We start from the raw sequence: 13,078 nt of genomic DNA, 5'->3' as shown, positions 1-13,078 counted from the left end.
AAGCACGGATGTTGGGACAGTGTCTCTGCCGTCCACCACCGCCTGAGCTGCAGGAGCAAGGATCCCTGTTGCCCAAAGGACCCCTCCATCCGCCGCGGGGCAGTTATGAATCTTTGGAGGTGTCCTCCTTTGTAAGAATGACTCAAAGGGCGCCAATTGTGCCTCCGACCCTTTTTCAGTACATGAGTTAATTAATTGCCATTGCCGCCCTTCCTCCAGATCCTCAAGCCTTCCATCTTCTCGCGTACAAACTTCTATAGAAAAAATGTCGGGTCAACAACAGCAAGGAGAGGCTGCCCAGCTTCCCCAAGTGGACATCAAGCCCCTTCTCGCGCGACTGTGGCCATTGGAGCCACACAAGCCTGTCACGGCAGATGAGATCGCCGAGGCCATCTCGTACTTCTTCACGAACCAGATACCCGATGTTCAGGCTGGTTCGCTGCTGATGTGCCTCCATTTCACCGGCCTGGATCGGCAGGCTGATGTGCTGGCGAGGTGTGCCGCCGCCATGAGGAAAGCGGCCGCCCAAATCGATGCCGCCGAGTTGCGGTCCGTTATCGAGAGGAGAGGGATAGGTGAGGGGCTGTATGAAGGAGGTATGGTAAGTGTCTAGGTGGGACAGTATCGGTGTACTCGTGGGATTTGCTAGAGGCTGATCATTGGCGCAGTGTGATATCGTGGGAACTGGAGGAGATTCGCATAATACCTTCAACATCTCAACCACGTCCTCGATTCTGGCCTCCAGTCTCCTCCTCGTTGCCAAGCATGGCAACAAGGCGTCGACCTCGAAATCCGGATCGGCCGACCTCCTCAATAACATGCAGCCTCGAGCGCCCCAAGTGTCTCTAGTCTCCCCTGGCACGATCGCAAAACTATATGGCCAGACCAACTACGCCTTCCTATACGCCCCGGTCTTCCACCCGGGCATGAAATACGTTGCGCCGATCCGCAGGCTCCTCCCCTGGCGAACACTGTTCAACCTCGTTGGCCCCCTTGCGAACCCCGCCGACGTCGACGACGGCCAGAGCAGCAAGCCCATCCTCGAGGCGCGGGTGATCGGAGTCGCGCGGAAGGACCTCGGCCCCGTGTTCGCCGAGGCCCTACGCATGGTCGGCGTGCGCAAGGCCATGGTCGTGTGCGGCGACGAGGAGCTGGACGAGGTCAGCTGTGCCGGACCGACCCTGTGCTGGCGGCTGGTCCCGGGCCCGTCGTCGTCCAACCAGACCAAGGCGGAGCACTTCCTGCTCACCCCGGCCGACTTTGGTCTTCCCGCGCACCCCTTGTCGACCGTCTCGCCTGGCAAGGAGCCGGCCGAGAACGCGGCTATCCTCAGCAGGATCCTGGACGACGAGTTGCCCGACGACGACCCGATCCTCCACTTCGTACTGATGAACACGGCGGCGCTGCTTGTCATCTCGGGCATCTGTGATGCGGATGTCAGCAACATGGGCCACGGTGACGACGGGGCAGTTATTCAGGAGCGTGGCCCGGGCGGTGGCCGATGGAAGGAGGGTGTCAGGAGGGCGAGGTGGGCTATCAAGAGCGGCGAGGCATCGAGGCAGTGGAGGAACTACGTCGAGGTTACAAACAGCTTCAGCGACTGAAGAAACACGGTCGGGTGAGACGTACTTCATCATCTAGAATCCGTGGGATTATGGAGCAGCCCACTTTAGTAGATACCCTGGCTTTTTGGAGTAGTAAAAGTTCTCTTCGCTCCATCCAAATATATTGAGGCACTGTTTGTTGGGTTTGTTTTCCTATGCTCCCGCTTTCGTGGCACTAGACATCCTTTTTGCGCGGGTACGGAGACGTGATAACATATAAATGTTATATATCACCATCTATAGGTGCAGGTGTTGGAGCTTCCGGAGTCCTAAACCCAGCAAAGTACCCTTGGCGGAAGGGATTCAACTCGTCCACCGTTCCTCCATCTATCGGGACCCTCGCAGCTCTCTCCTTAAGGGTGGTGGGGTCAACATTTTCATCAGGTATTCGTCGGTATGTGATAAGTCTTCGAGACCCTAGAGAAAAAGTGGTAGGTTAATAGAGATAGACATTCGTAGCCACTGGGCTGAGTCCGGGCTCGAACCCCCAGAGGAGCTTACACTTGTTAAATGTCTGGGTACACACAGCCACCATCTCTAGATATGGATGTGTCGGAATGGCGATCTCCTGTTCTTCATCGTTTGCAGTCGGCATCCAGAAGGACAACCGGCCGTTATCGACCAGCGTCTCGGCGGCAAACTGCAAAATGTCATCCAGCATCGCCAGAAAGCTATACGGTTTCTTGGGCGGAACAAAGTTCGGTTTCCTGCATGTTGTCCTGTCAACTTCCCTCCCCTTCACGGATCGGTTCTTGGCTGTCGAAAATCGATAGCTCCCTACACCTGCACTCACTTGTACGCTTCCATGCCCACCTCAACCACCCGTACGTTCTTCACGGCGTCCCGGACGCCGAGGACGAACAGGCCCTCTCTCACCCCGTAAGGGGGATCACACAAGATGCCGTCAAACAGCCGACCCCGGCCGCCGCTGCCGGGCTCGCCAAGCCGCGACCGCCGAATGGGCGTGTTGGTCAGGTCGGCGGTGAAGAATCCACCCACCTGGCCTAGCAGGCCGTACTGGTCAAAGTTACCCCGTAGACTCTTGTCCGCGCCATCCCCCCTTAGGCTCCGGCCATCGATGTCGCTGCCAAAAACAAGCGACCCGAACTGTGCACAGGCGATCGGGAAGCTCCCGGTCCCGGCGAACGGGTCGTACATCAGCTTCCCCGGCGCCGCCAGGACCATGTTCGCCGTGACCAGCGCCAGCTCCGAGTCCATGGACGTGGTGCTAATGTACCGCCTCTTCTTGAGGTCGAGGCGGGCCGGCAGGTCGCGCGCCCCGGACGCCACCCGCCGCCCCACGTAGTAGCGGTCCGGGTCCGGGATGCCCAGCGGCACCGAGTTGAACGGCCACTCCTCGAAGATGGCGAACTCGTGGTCCGCGCCCCGCATCTTGACCGGGCCGGCGAAGGGCAGGTAGGCGAAGGTCTGGATCAGCGCCAGCCTCTGCTCGTTCGTCCGCGTCCCCTGGAACGAGTCCAGGCCGAACTTGAACGACGAGGTCGCGTACTTTGGCCAGAGGTGCGACGAGGTGCTGCGCACCGAGGCGTGCAGTTCCTCGACCGTGGCGCCTGAGCCCCAGAGCTCGAAGATGGCCTGCACCAGGATGGCGCGGCGGACTAGGTGCCTGGCGTCGTCTTCGGAAGAAAGACGGACAATGCAAATGGGCGACTGGATGACAGGATGAGAACTTGATCGAGCACCTTGTTCCAGGGGACTGGCCCGGGGCTACCCACCTCTAAGCTATACCGCACGACTTCTAGATCGATTCCTTCCAGCGCAGCAAGCGCCTGGACTTCCGGAAGACGAAAAGTCTCATGCATCTGCGCGAAGCGAATCAGATACTCCATCATGCTGGGCGGCGGACGGGACCCTAGTGGAGGATTCGGGATGTCTGAGGGTTAGGTTGTAAGATCTCTTTTTGACTTTGGCCGTATCGGAGACCCATTGTCTAACACCTAATCATCCGCTAGGTAGAATAGATAGGTTGAATGAATGATTGCGCGGCACATGGGAATTACCGGTTTGCTTGAGAAGGACAGGAGGAAAGAAGGCATGGTGTTGTGGAGGCAGCGATTTCTCCTAAAAATTCGGCCCGCTGGTTCGTTCGCTCACACACAAACATCCAGCGACCATCCATTTTCAAGCGTATCAACCTGGTGGACTCGCCCAGGAGTCACCTCTACCTGCAAACAAACATGTTGTCGTTCTCTGAACCGGCAGTCTATCAGACTTCCAAATGTTTCTTCACGCACGGCACAATGGGCCATCTTGACCCCAAGCAATTGCCCTCCAAAGGCAAGCCATGGACGACCATTTCATCCTTCGATTTCATCCACAAGGTAGATCTCATCCTCCCACAAGAGTCCTACGATGTCATCCGCCAAGCATTGGTCAACGAAAGCCAACCTCCCGAGTTTCAAAGGGTTACTATGCCCCTCGGCGAGATTGTATCTGGAGACTTCTTCAGGGAATACATCAAGATAGGTACGGTGCACTACAGGCTGTCCATCATTCCTGGCAGGTTCATCGCTGACTTGCTCCGGTACTAGGAGACATCCTGATGCTCTCCGAGGGCAGGATTGGTGTCGACAATATTTTCACGTTGAGGAACGGTATGAAACTCCCCAAGCTTTGTTTCAAGGCAGACAGCTTTTTAACTGTCAACTGTCTAGGTAACCTCACCATGTTCCTGGATAAGGAAACGTACGAGCGAGCTGGCTTGGTGGGCAAGCCTCATGGAGCCAAGGGGAATCGCGGCCTGAAGCCTCGATGGGGTACGTGTCTATTTCTTCCATGTTTATACATGTTTCCGCTGTCATGGCTGACGGGGGCTCTACAGTCGTTGAGTTTGACCTTCGCAGCCCGTCCATGTTCCCAGGAAAGAAGGGATTTGACAGACTGGCCTACGCCTGCAAGAATGTTCTGAACAAGCCGGCGACCTGGCTCTTCTGCAACTTGGCTTCTACGGGTATGTTGACTATGTATCTCGAGTTGCTGTACGTCCAAATGCTAACCGGAAGGGTAGTTCCTGATCCCGACCCTCTTGCTGCACATTTTCCCACCAAATACACCTCCAAACCCGGGGTAACCGAGGACATTCCCGCCCTCATTCCAGGCCTGAAGCTGGAGGCTTCCATCGTGGCGGAGGAGCAGAGGGACGGGTACGAGGAGTTTGCCACAGAGATATATGAATGGCTAGCCCTGGTCCGACTCCAAAGCCCCCGTGTCGAGTCCGGTGATGAAGTCGACCCATACCTGTGCCGCTACCATGTTCCCGGAGAAAGCGAGCAACACCAAGAAGCTAAGCTCTGCAAGTTGACCTGGGAGGGCTTCCTCTCGCCGTCCTGGGCCCGCAAGACGCTCGTCGACATGATGCTCGCGCTACCCCCCAAAACGTGGTTCTCTTTCAGTGCAACGACCTTCTCGGCCGGGATGATGGCCGACGGCTCCGAGTGTACCTTCCTCCGGCCGCCAAATTCGGCTGGAGAATACGTCATGTGGGAAGTCAAGGGCCACGATTGATTATGTTCCTTTCCCGGCCCTTCAACCTTGCCTGGGCCGCACGTTTCGGTCCTCGCTTAGCTCCTGATCTGTGACGGCATCCCGAATCAGCTGGCGTAGCTGGGCTTGGGCTTCAGGCGTATCAAAGTCCGGCCTAGCAGCAAGCTCTTCTATCCTCTGCCGAAATTCCGCATCCACCTCCTGGCTGGTCTCTTCGGGTTCTAACATCGTGCCCACTCTGACCTGCAGCCCGTCGGGGCCAGACGGGAGCTCCATCGGTACCGCCACCTCGCCGTTTGTTTCGACCCCTGCGCTGCCAGCGCGAGCCTCGCCTCCCGAGCCTCCCGCCGTCTCAATGCCAGCGAGAAACTGGGTGACTCCTGGCCAGTCGCCTTCGGCCTCAATCTTCTCTTTCGCTGTGAGGCCGTCGTCGTTGGTGATATTTGGATCCAGGCCCAGCTCTTGGACTAGCACCCTCGCAGCGTCCACTGTCTCGACTACAAACAGGGCGGTCTCGCCATCCTCGTCCTTTAGGTCGACGGGGACGTGGAATTCGCCAACGAGGGCTCGGAGGAGGTCCAGATGGTCATAGCTCGCGGCGGCATGTATCAGAGAGTAGCCGTGTTCGTCTTGACCCCGTGCGAGGGACGGGTTCTCGCGGAGAAGGGGAAGAAGGGCGGGGGAGTTGTCGGCGGCGAGGAGGTAAGGATTCGACATGCTTGGGATGGGAGAATGCAATGTGTATGTGCTAGGTGAACCAAGATCAGGCAGAATAACCTATGTAGGCAGATACCACAAGTCACGCCAAAGCAGGCCAAATAGGGGTCAAACGGAAAAGCTGCAAGCTTGTGGCTTCTGGATTGGATGTGGTGCAGAATTTTGTCATCGGCGAGCACAAAGCCCCCGCCCCACATACCCCTCCATGCCTTGAAACTGACCAGCCCTGTATGAATATGGACATCGTTTTAGGTAGATACCATCTCTCTACCTAGCCATATGATGAATGTTTATCATTGGTAACACCTATCTAACAGACAGGTGAACCGAAGTTCAAGTAAGGATCGAACCCCTATTGGGAACCTAGAAAGGCTGAGTCGGCTTGGTGCAGTTGGATCTGGCTGCAAATTGTCTGGCTAGGATGTGTGACTCTTATCGGCGGCGTAGAGCTCTGGTGGGATGCAATCAGCCCCGAACAGCTTCATTGAATGGCAAAAATGTTGACTGGGAGTTATTCTTGACTCATATCCGTAATTGAACCTTTCCCCAGCCTGTCTTTGAGCCTTCGCCTCGAGGACCACCTTGCCCGTCGCGCCTTCCTGGGGCCTGCAATTGCCTCGTCGCTAAAAGTAAGGTACCAGCTGAGCACATGAAATATAAATATCGTCACACTTCCCACTTGTTTTTCTTGGCCACAACAAACACCCCAAGCAGGTGAAGTATCTTGAAGGTCACACTTCAGAGTTTCTTCAGGGTTTAGCCAACAGTGCAGCAAGACTTTGGACCCCATTCGCCAATTCACGTCATTGCCTTCGGCCATGGATCAAGTCGCCTCAACTGACGTCGACCCAGTCGCTCAACACATGGCTCCTCCGTACGTCAGCCAGGACATCCAGGAGGTTGCTGCTCTAGTACGAACCCTGGATGACCACACCAAGAAGAAGCAGGGTTTCAGCGTCAAGAAGACTCGGTTCAACGTAGCTGGCTCCCGTGACGGCCTTGCTGTCGACTCTTGGCGGTTCCAGGACTGGGATTACAAGAAGAAATATCTGCCCACCTATGCTCGCGGACTCTTCACCACCAGGGGGCCGCACGGCGCCCCCGAGATCGCCGTCCGCGGATACGACAAGTTTTTCAATGTCAACGAAGTGTCCGAGACGCGATGGGAGAACATCAAGGCCAACACCAAGGGTCCCTACGAACTGACGCTGAAAGAGAATGGCTGCATCATCTTCGTCAGTGGCCTCGCGGACGACACCCTACTTGTCTGCAGCAAACACTCGACTGGGGAGCGCAGCGATGTCGAGGTCAGCCATGCCGTCGCTGGCGAGCAGAGGCTGGAGCGACAGTTGGAGCGGATCGGGAAGACCAAACAGGACCTCGCCCGGGAGTTAAGGAAACGGAATATCACCGCCGTTGCCGAGCTTTGCGACGATTCCTTTGAGGAGCATATCCTTGCCTACGGCCCGGAGAAGGCCGGTCTCTACTTGCATGGCCTGAATCTCAACGTCCCCGAATTTACGACATATCCCGGCCCCCTCGTGCAACAGTTCGCAGCCGAGTGGGGTTTCGTCAAGACAGGCTTGATACTCATAGACGACGTCGAGCAAGTCCAAACTTTTCTCGAAGAGGTTGCAGAAACCGGTGCCCACGACGGACGTGATGTCGAAGGCTTTGTTATCCGATGCAAATTGACCTATGATCCGCAGAAGAGGGTCTTCCAGGACTGGTTCTTCAAGTACAAGTTCGAAGAACCGTATCTGATGTACCGGCAGTGGCGAGAGTGCACAAAAGCCATGATCGCCGGCAGGCAGCCAAGGTACAGGAACCACGTCAAGATCACCGAGGAGTATCTTGCCTATGCTAGACAACGGCTGGCCAACGACAGGAATTTGGCAAAGCTGTATAATCAAAACCATGGCATTATTGCCCTGCGAAACGACTTCCTCGAGTTCAAGCAGATGAAAGGCTCCGAGGCAGCCAACTTCGAGGCTCTCTACGGCGGAGGTGCAAAGACTGAGGTTACCGGAGACGTCATCTTGGTGCCAATTGCCACCATCGGCTGCGGGAAGACAACGCTTGCTGTTGCCCTGGCACACCTCTTCGGTTGGGGGCATATCCAGAACGACAATATCACCGGCCCAAAACGTCCGCCAAGGTTTACGAAAGCGGTCCTTGACCAGTTAGAGGAGTGCCAGGCAGTAGTAGCAGACAGGAACAACGCGCAAAAGCACGAGCGGAAGCAGATCCTTACCGATGTCAGGCAACAGAGCCTTTCGGCCAAGCTTGTGGCACTCTATTTCGTCCACGACGACCTAGACGCCGTCAGGAGAGTCACTCAGGAGCGAGTGTTTGCACGCGGGAACAACCACCAGACCATCCAGGCGGCGACTGACATGGGCAAAGTCCGGGGAATCATGGAGGGATTCATCCAGCGCTTTGAGCCATGCGACCCGGAAAGACCGCCTGACGACGGCTTCGACGCCATCATCGACCTCGAGGCCGCCGGGGGGAGCAGGAAGAATCTCGAGACGGTGATCCGGGAGCTGCACCGGCTGTACCCTAAATTCGTGACCGAGGTCCCGCCAGCCGAGAAGATGGACGAGGCCATCCAGGTCGCCCTCGAGAGCTACAGCCCCGAGCTCCGGCACACGATCCCGGACCGCGGCAGCAAGAACAAGAAGCAGCAGCAGAAGCAGCAGCAAGAGCAGCTGCCCCGGCAGCAGAAAAAGAAGGAGCTCGAGTACATGTCTGTCGACGTGCCCACAAAGGCCGTGCTGGCGGCGCTGGAGAAGGCCTTCGCCGGCGCCACGCCCGAGCAGGCGCGCTTCTTCCGCCATCTGCAGGGGAGCCGGCGCGTGCAGGCGCGCTTCCACGTGACGCTGATGCACCGCGCCTCGGTCCGGGAGCGCCCGGAGCTGGGCGAGCTGTGGGAGCGGTACCGGCGCGAGTACGAGGCCGGCTTGGGCTCCTCGGCGGACGGGCGGCTCGGCGTCGTCGACGTCCAGCTCGAGCGCGTCGTGCACGACGACCGCATCATGGCCATCGTCGTGCGGCTGGTCGGGCGCGGGCCGGACGGGGGAGTCGACGGCCGCCCCAGGTGGGAGTGCGTCAACCGCGTGGCGCACGTCACCATCGGCACCAGGGACGAGAGCGTCAAGCCCAAGGAGAGCAACGACCTACTGGCCCGGTGGCTGGAGCAGGGCAGCGGGGGTGACACGGGGATCGGGGAGCTGGTTGTCGAGGGGAAACCGTCTGTCGAGGGTGTCGTGAGGGGGGTCCTCTCGAGGTGATGTGGTGTGTTTGTCTACCCTCTGGCTGGATTTTTTTTGGGGGGAGGTGACGATATATAGGTATCGTGTCCCGGCGAAAGTGTGTCAAAAAGGGCGCGAGCTTATACAAATAGCAACGTGGAAATGGCACCTATTGAATGCATCATTGCCCGTTTTTTGGCATCTAACTGCCTACCTTACCTACCTACTAATCTCGTGAATAAGTCTAACACGATTGCACTACATCTGTCTTGAGACCCTTCCTTTCATTCCTCGGACCGAACTCTTTTATGTCCCCCCTTGCTCCCCAAGTCCCCTCCACGTTATTCATTTGAGCTGTGTGCCGTCAAACAGAACAAGTCCATTCCAGGCCCTCGATTTGACGATGATTTCTTTTTTCTTCTTTTTGTTTACCAAGAATCGCTGCGACAAAAAGATGACTAGGTAGGTAGGTAGCCACCGAGGGGATTCAGCTGGTCTTTCCATCCGGTGAACCATTACGAGACCAGGGACTTATTTGCCACGCTCAAGGCGGCGGATACGATAACCGTTTCCCCCTTCAGGCCGTCGATCCAATCTTATTCAACCCTTTCAACGTCCCGAGACTCAACGCCAGTCCCTGAGACCTGCTACGTATCCTGACGAAACCCGTGATGGGGCCGTCGTCGCCCTCCTTCTCGATGCTCAAGTTGGCTAGGGCGTCCTCGCCTACATGTTGGGTTAGATGGGGCGAGGTTCGCAGGAGGGAAGAAAGTGGAAAGGGGGCTAGGTAACTTACCAAAGACACTGCGAGCATAGAGGTTTGCGCTTAGGAACTGACAGTCGCCCTTGAGGCTGGCCTCGGGGGTGAGGCAGTTCATGTTTGTGCAGGCCATGAGCTGGTCCAAGAATTGGCGCAGGGTCTTGGCCGAGCTATTGATGTTGACCTTATTCTCCCACTCAAACTCGGTCCACATCGTCCTGAACTGCGTCTCGGTGCAGGTCGCTGGCTGGATGTAGTCCATGATGTCGACATGGAGGTCGTTGAGTATGACCACGTTGGTGTCCGTGCTGTGCGCGCCGTCGTACACTACGTTGCCGAAGATGACCCCCGTGTCTGTGGAAGACACCTTGATTGTACATTGGACGTTGTGGAAGTCGTGCGGGCCAAGGTTCTGCGTCGTCGGCCGCTCGACAACCTTGAGGTCGCCGAGGGTGGCGAACTCGACCGAGAGGTTTTGCAGGGTCTCGGTCGTCTGGTTGACGAGGAGGACATCGAGAACGATGTCGAACTGGTGGACTTTGACGTATGCCTCGGCATAGACAGGGTCTGAGAAGCCGGTGAGCTGAACGACCCGGCTGAGCTTGGAAGAGAGGTCCTCGGCAGCGCCGGCGTCGCCGCCCATGGCCCGCTCAAGGTCGAGTTCGACTTCGTCGGTCCCGTCTCCGGCATTCTTCTTGGAGAGCTGGCGGATCGACACGACGTCGTCGACCTGAACTGCGGTCTTGGCCCTCTCCATTGCCTCCTTTGCGGCGCGCTTCTTCTCCTCGACCTGTACCATGGCGCGGAACGCTTTCCGTGTGTCGTCCAAGTACACGGTTTCGAGTTCTCGGTGCTCCTTGAACTCGGATAGCGACCGCACACAGCTCATGACCCGGTCCACCGAATCCTCGTCGATAGCCGCCTTGACGAATTGAGACTGACCAACCCGGATGATAGAAATCATGATGAGCATGGCCTCCGCACGAAGCGCATTGGTGCGCGCAGCATCAGAGGAGATATCGGAATGTCGCATAACCAGCTTCGTCAGCGTCGCCGACAGGACAGTCGCCAGGTAATAATCTCCATCAAGAATGAGCTGTCTCAGCGGAGGTTTCTGGGCAGCCTTCACGGCCTCAAGCCTGGCTGCTGAAGCAGATTTGCTTGTCAGAGCGCTCTCTGTCGCATAGGTGCCATCAGCAAGAACCCGGCGCGAGCCAGTCGGTGCAGATGGTTTCGAGTGCCCATTGACCTCTCCCTCGTCCTTGTGCTCGTCTTCGCCTTCCACACCGTCAAGCAGGCGCTGCTCGGAAGCGAGAATGGGAATCTCGCCCAGACTCGCCCGTATTCTCTTCCAAGCGTCCCGAATGTCCTTCTCCTCGAGAGAGTATTCACCAACGATCCATAGGATGCCACGGTAGACCTTGCCAGCGCGAACTTCGCTCAGAGTATCCACCAACCTCGCAACAATCGCGGCCCTAAGCTTGGGGAACTTCTCAACCACCTCCTTGACGAAGTTGATAACATCGACAGCGGAGGTATTGTTGAAATCTGCAATGAAGTCCATCAACAGGTCGACGACGCTGGCGGCAACCTCGGAGAACTTGATGGCGCATTGGTGGATTGAATGGATGAGGAGCTGGCGGTACTCGGTGTTCTTCTCATACTCCTGGTCCACTGTCTTTGAAAGTTCCTTCTTAAGGAGTAGGACAACCTCTTCCACGTTCTTGCTCGACACCATTTCCAGCGCGATCGTCAGGGCCTTCCTCCGCACATCAAGGTCTGCGCTCGAGAGAACTCGTAGAACCTCCATGGTCAGATCATCCAGGATGCCCTCGTTCTTCTTTCGCAGCTGATCTACCCGGTCGAGGACGATCAGCTTCACGTTGTTGTCGGCCTCCTTGATAGCGAGTTCGATGAACTTTCCAGCAGCGGCCTTGACGGCGACAGGATTGCTGGTCAGAGCAGTAAGCGACGAAGCCGCCTCGTACACGACCGTTGATGCGCTCGCTTCCAAAAGATCGAAGATTAGACGCAGATATCGTGCCTGGATGAGTTAGAAGTGACAACCTCTGTCGGAAGTACAGTCAACGGACCTTGTTCTGCGGGTTCTGGACGGCATCCTTCCTAATGAATTCAAGCTCCACCAGCTGGATCAGCTCTTCAGCATTCGGTATTCCATCAAACACCTTGCTAAGGTACACCAATGCCTTATCGTGGCTGATGCTGGACAGGGCGGCGAACGCGTTTCTCTTGCAGGTGGGATCGTTTTCTCCTTCTAAGAAGGTCGCGATCAGGTCCGCTGCATCGGGGATGAGGGTCGGGGAATGCTGGTAGATGCAAGCGACAGCAAAGACAGCGTTCTTGCGGACATATGCATGGCGGTGCTCGAGACAGGACCGTGCCGAGGAGAGGAGGGGCTCGATGAGCTCGGGTTCCCGAAGTTTGCAGAGGAAGCGAAGCGTGTTTCCTCGGATATACTCATTGGGATGTTGGAGGTCGTTCCGAATACCGTTGCTATAAGCCTGGTGTCAGCACAATGTCCTCCCGTGCTCTTATCCCCTTTCAACTTGCACGTACCAAACCAATATCATCTCCTGCTTCAGCTTCCCTTGGGCATCCAGCTTCGGGCAAATCTCGTAGTAGAAGTAGAGAAGCTTCTTTAGCTGCTTAGACTTGGATGGCATGACGAATCGGATGATGTGCATGAGCAATTGAGGCATGGGGTCGCCATTAAGCATGACGGTCAGAATGCGCTTCATGGTCTCGACCTTGGTTTCGTCGGAGCCCTTTTCGAGTTGGGTCCGGAGGTCGGACAGGGATGGAACGTCCGCAGCATTGTCCTGGTGGACTAAGCTGTAGGCGTTCTCTAAGAACGACATGACGGGCGCTGGCCTCTGGCAGGTTGTTTCGTTACAATCGGGAAGTTCTCGGGGGGGTGGGGGGGCGCGAAGGTTAAGGGGTTATATTCGGGGAGGGTAGGTTGCCCTGAGCTCAACGAATGCTCGACCTTGTGCAGATGGCCGTGTGGTTGTTGAATTCCGGCACAGTGAGACAAAAGAGGAGACGATCGGGACACCTGCACAGGCGAGAGGTTGCAGGGAAACGTGGTAGGGAACTGGATACACAGGTAGGTAGTTCAATATCAAGAGATCTGGCCCGCCTCCGCTGAGCTGCCCGGTGGGACACTCTGGCACTAAGCGAATGTAGATCACGTGTAAATTCCCGGGACCGGGACTGAA

The 13,078-nt window shown here is 56.8% G+C and overlaps 6 protein-coding genes across 6 annotated transcripts; 3 read left to right on the top strand and 3 right to left on the bottom strand.

Moving 5' to 3' along the window:
- The first annotated feature begins 58 nt into the window (after window positions 1–58).
- QBC33DRAFT_536156 (glycosyl transferase) lies at window positions 59–1,879 on the top strand. Its single transcript, XM_060427678.1, has 2 exons — window positions 59–601; window positions 669–1,879. Exons 1-2 carry the CDS (start codon window positions 266–268, stop codon window positions 1,602–1,604), a joined length of 1,272 nt encoding a protein of 423 aa, XP_060284277.1. The 5' UTR covers window positions 59–265; the 3' UTR covers window positions 1,605–1,879.
- QBC33DRAFT_450025 (S-adenosyl-L-methionine-dependent methyltransferase) lies at window positions 1,828–3,454 on the bottom strand (the record flags this gene model as incomplete). Its single annotated transcript, XM_060424546.1, has 4 exons — window positions 1,828–2,021; window positions 2,106–2,311; window positions 2,398–3,275; window positions 3,341–3,454. The coding sequence occupies 4 exons, from the start codon at window positions 3,452–3,454 to the stop codon at window positions 1,828–1,830; spliced, it is 1,392 nt and encodes a 463-aa protein (XP_060284276.1).
- A 348-nt stretch (window positions 3,455–3,802) lies between these two features.
- QBC33DRAFT_450111 (ribonuclease P 40kDa subunit-domain-containing protein) lies at window positions 3,803–5,129 on the top strand (the record flags this gene model as incomplete). The annotated part of the gene is made up of 5 exons (XM_060424551.1): window positions 3,803–4,091; window positions 4,157–4,208; window positions 4,257–4,381; window positions 4,447–4,575; window positions 4,633–5,129. 5 exons carry the CDS (start codon window positions 3,803–3,805, stop codon window positions 5,127–5,129), a joined length of 1,092 nt encoding a protein of 363 aa, XP_060284275.1.
- A 10-nt stretch (window positions 5,130–5,139) lies between these two features.
- Window positions 5,140–6,234, bottom strand: QBC33DRAFT_43408 (ankyrin repeat-containing protein). Its single transcript, XM_060424165.1, has one exon. It carries the CDS (start codon window positions 5,823–5,825, stop codon window positions 5,151–5,153), a length of 675 nt encoding a protein of 224 aa, XP_060284274.1. The 5' UTR covers window positions 5,826–6,234; the 3' UTR covers window positions 5,140–5,150.
- QBC33DRAFT_43596 (tRNA ligase 1) lies at window positions 6,162–9,387 on the top strand. The gene is made up of 2 exons (XM_060424169.1): window positions 6,162–6,454; window positions 6,602–9,387. The coding sequence occupies exon 2, from the start codon at window positions 6,644–6,646 to the stop codon at window positions 9,116–9,118; it is 2,475 nt and encodes an 824-aa protein (XP_060284273.1). The 5' UTR covers window positions 6,162–6,454; window positions 6,602–6,643; the 3' UTR covers window positions 9,119–9,387.
- QBC33DRAFT_536144 (Coatomer, beta subunit) lies at window positions 9,223–13,023 on the bottom strand. Its single transcript, XM_060427677.1, has 4 exons — window positions 12,417–13,023; window positions 11,933–12,353; window positions 9,876–11,883; window positions 9,223–9,805 (listed from the first exon to the last, which is right to left on the bottom strand). The coding sequence occupies exons 1-4, from the start codon at window positions 12,716–12,718 to the stop codon at window positions 9,657–9,659; spliced, it is 2,880 nt and encodes a 959-aa protein (XP_060284272.1). The 5' UTR covers window positions 12,719–13,023; the 3' UTR covers window positions 9,223–9,656.
- Between the last annotated feature and the right edge of the window lie 55 nt (window positions 13,024–13,078).

This window comes from Phialemonium atrogriseum (genome assembly GCF_030411735.1).
Source record: "Phialemonium atrogriseum strain 8032-3 unplaced genomic scaffold QBC33scaffold_10, whole genome shotgun sequence".
NCBI lineage: Eukaryota > Fungi > Ascomycota > Sordariomycetes > Cephalothecales > Cephalothecaceae > Phialemonium > Phialemonium atrogriseum.
This window is presented reverse-complemented; position numbering and strand designations above follow the sequence as displayed.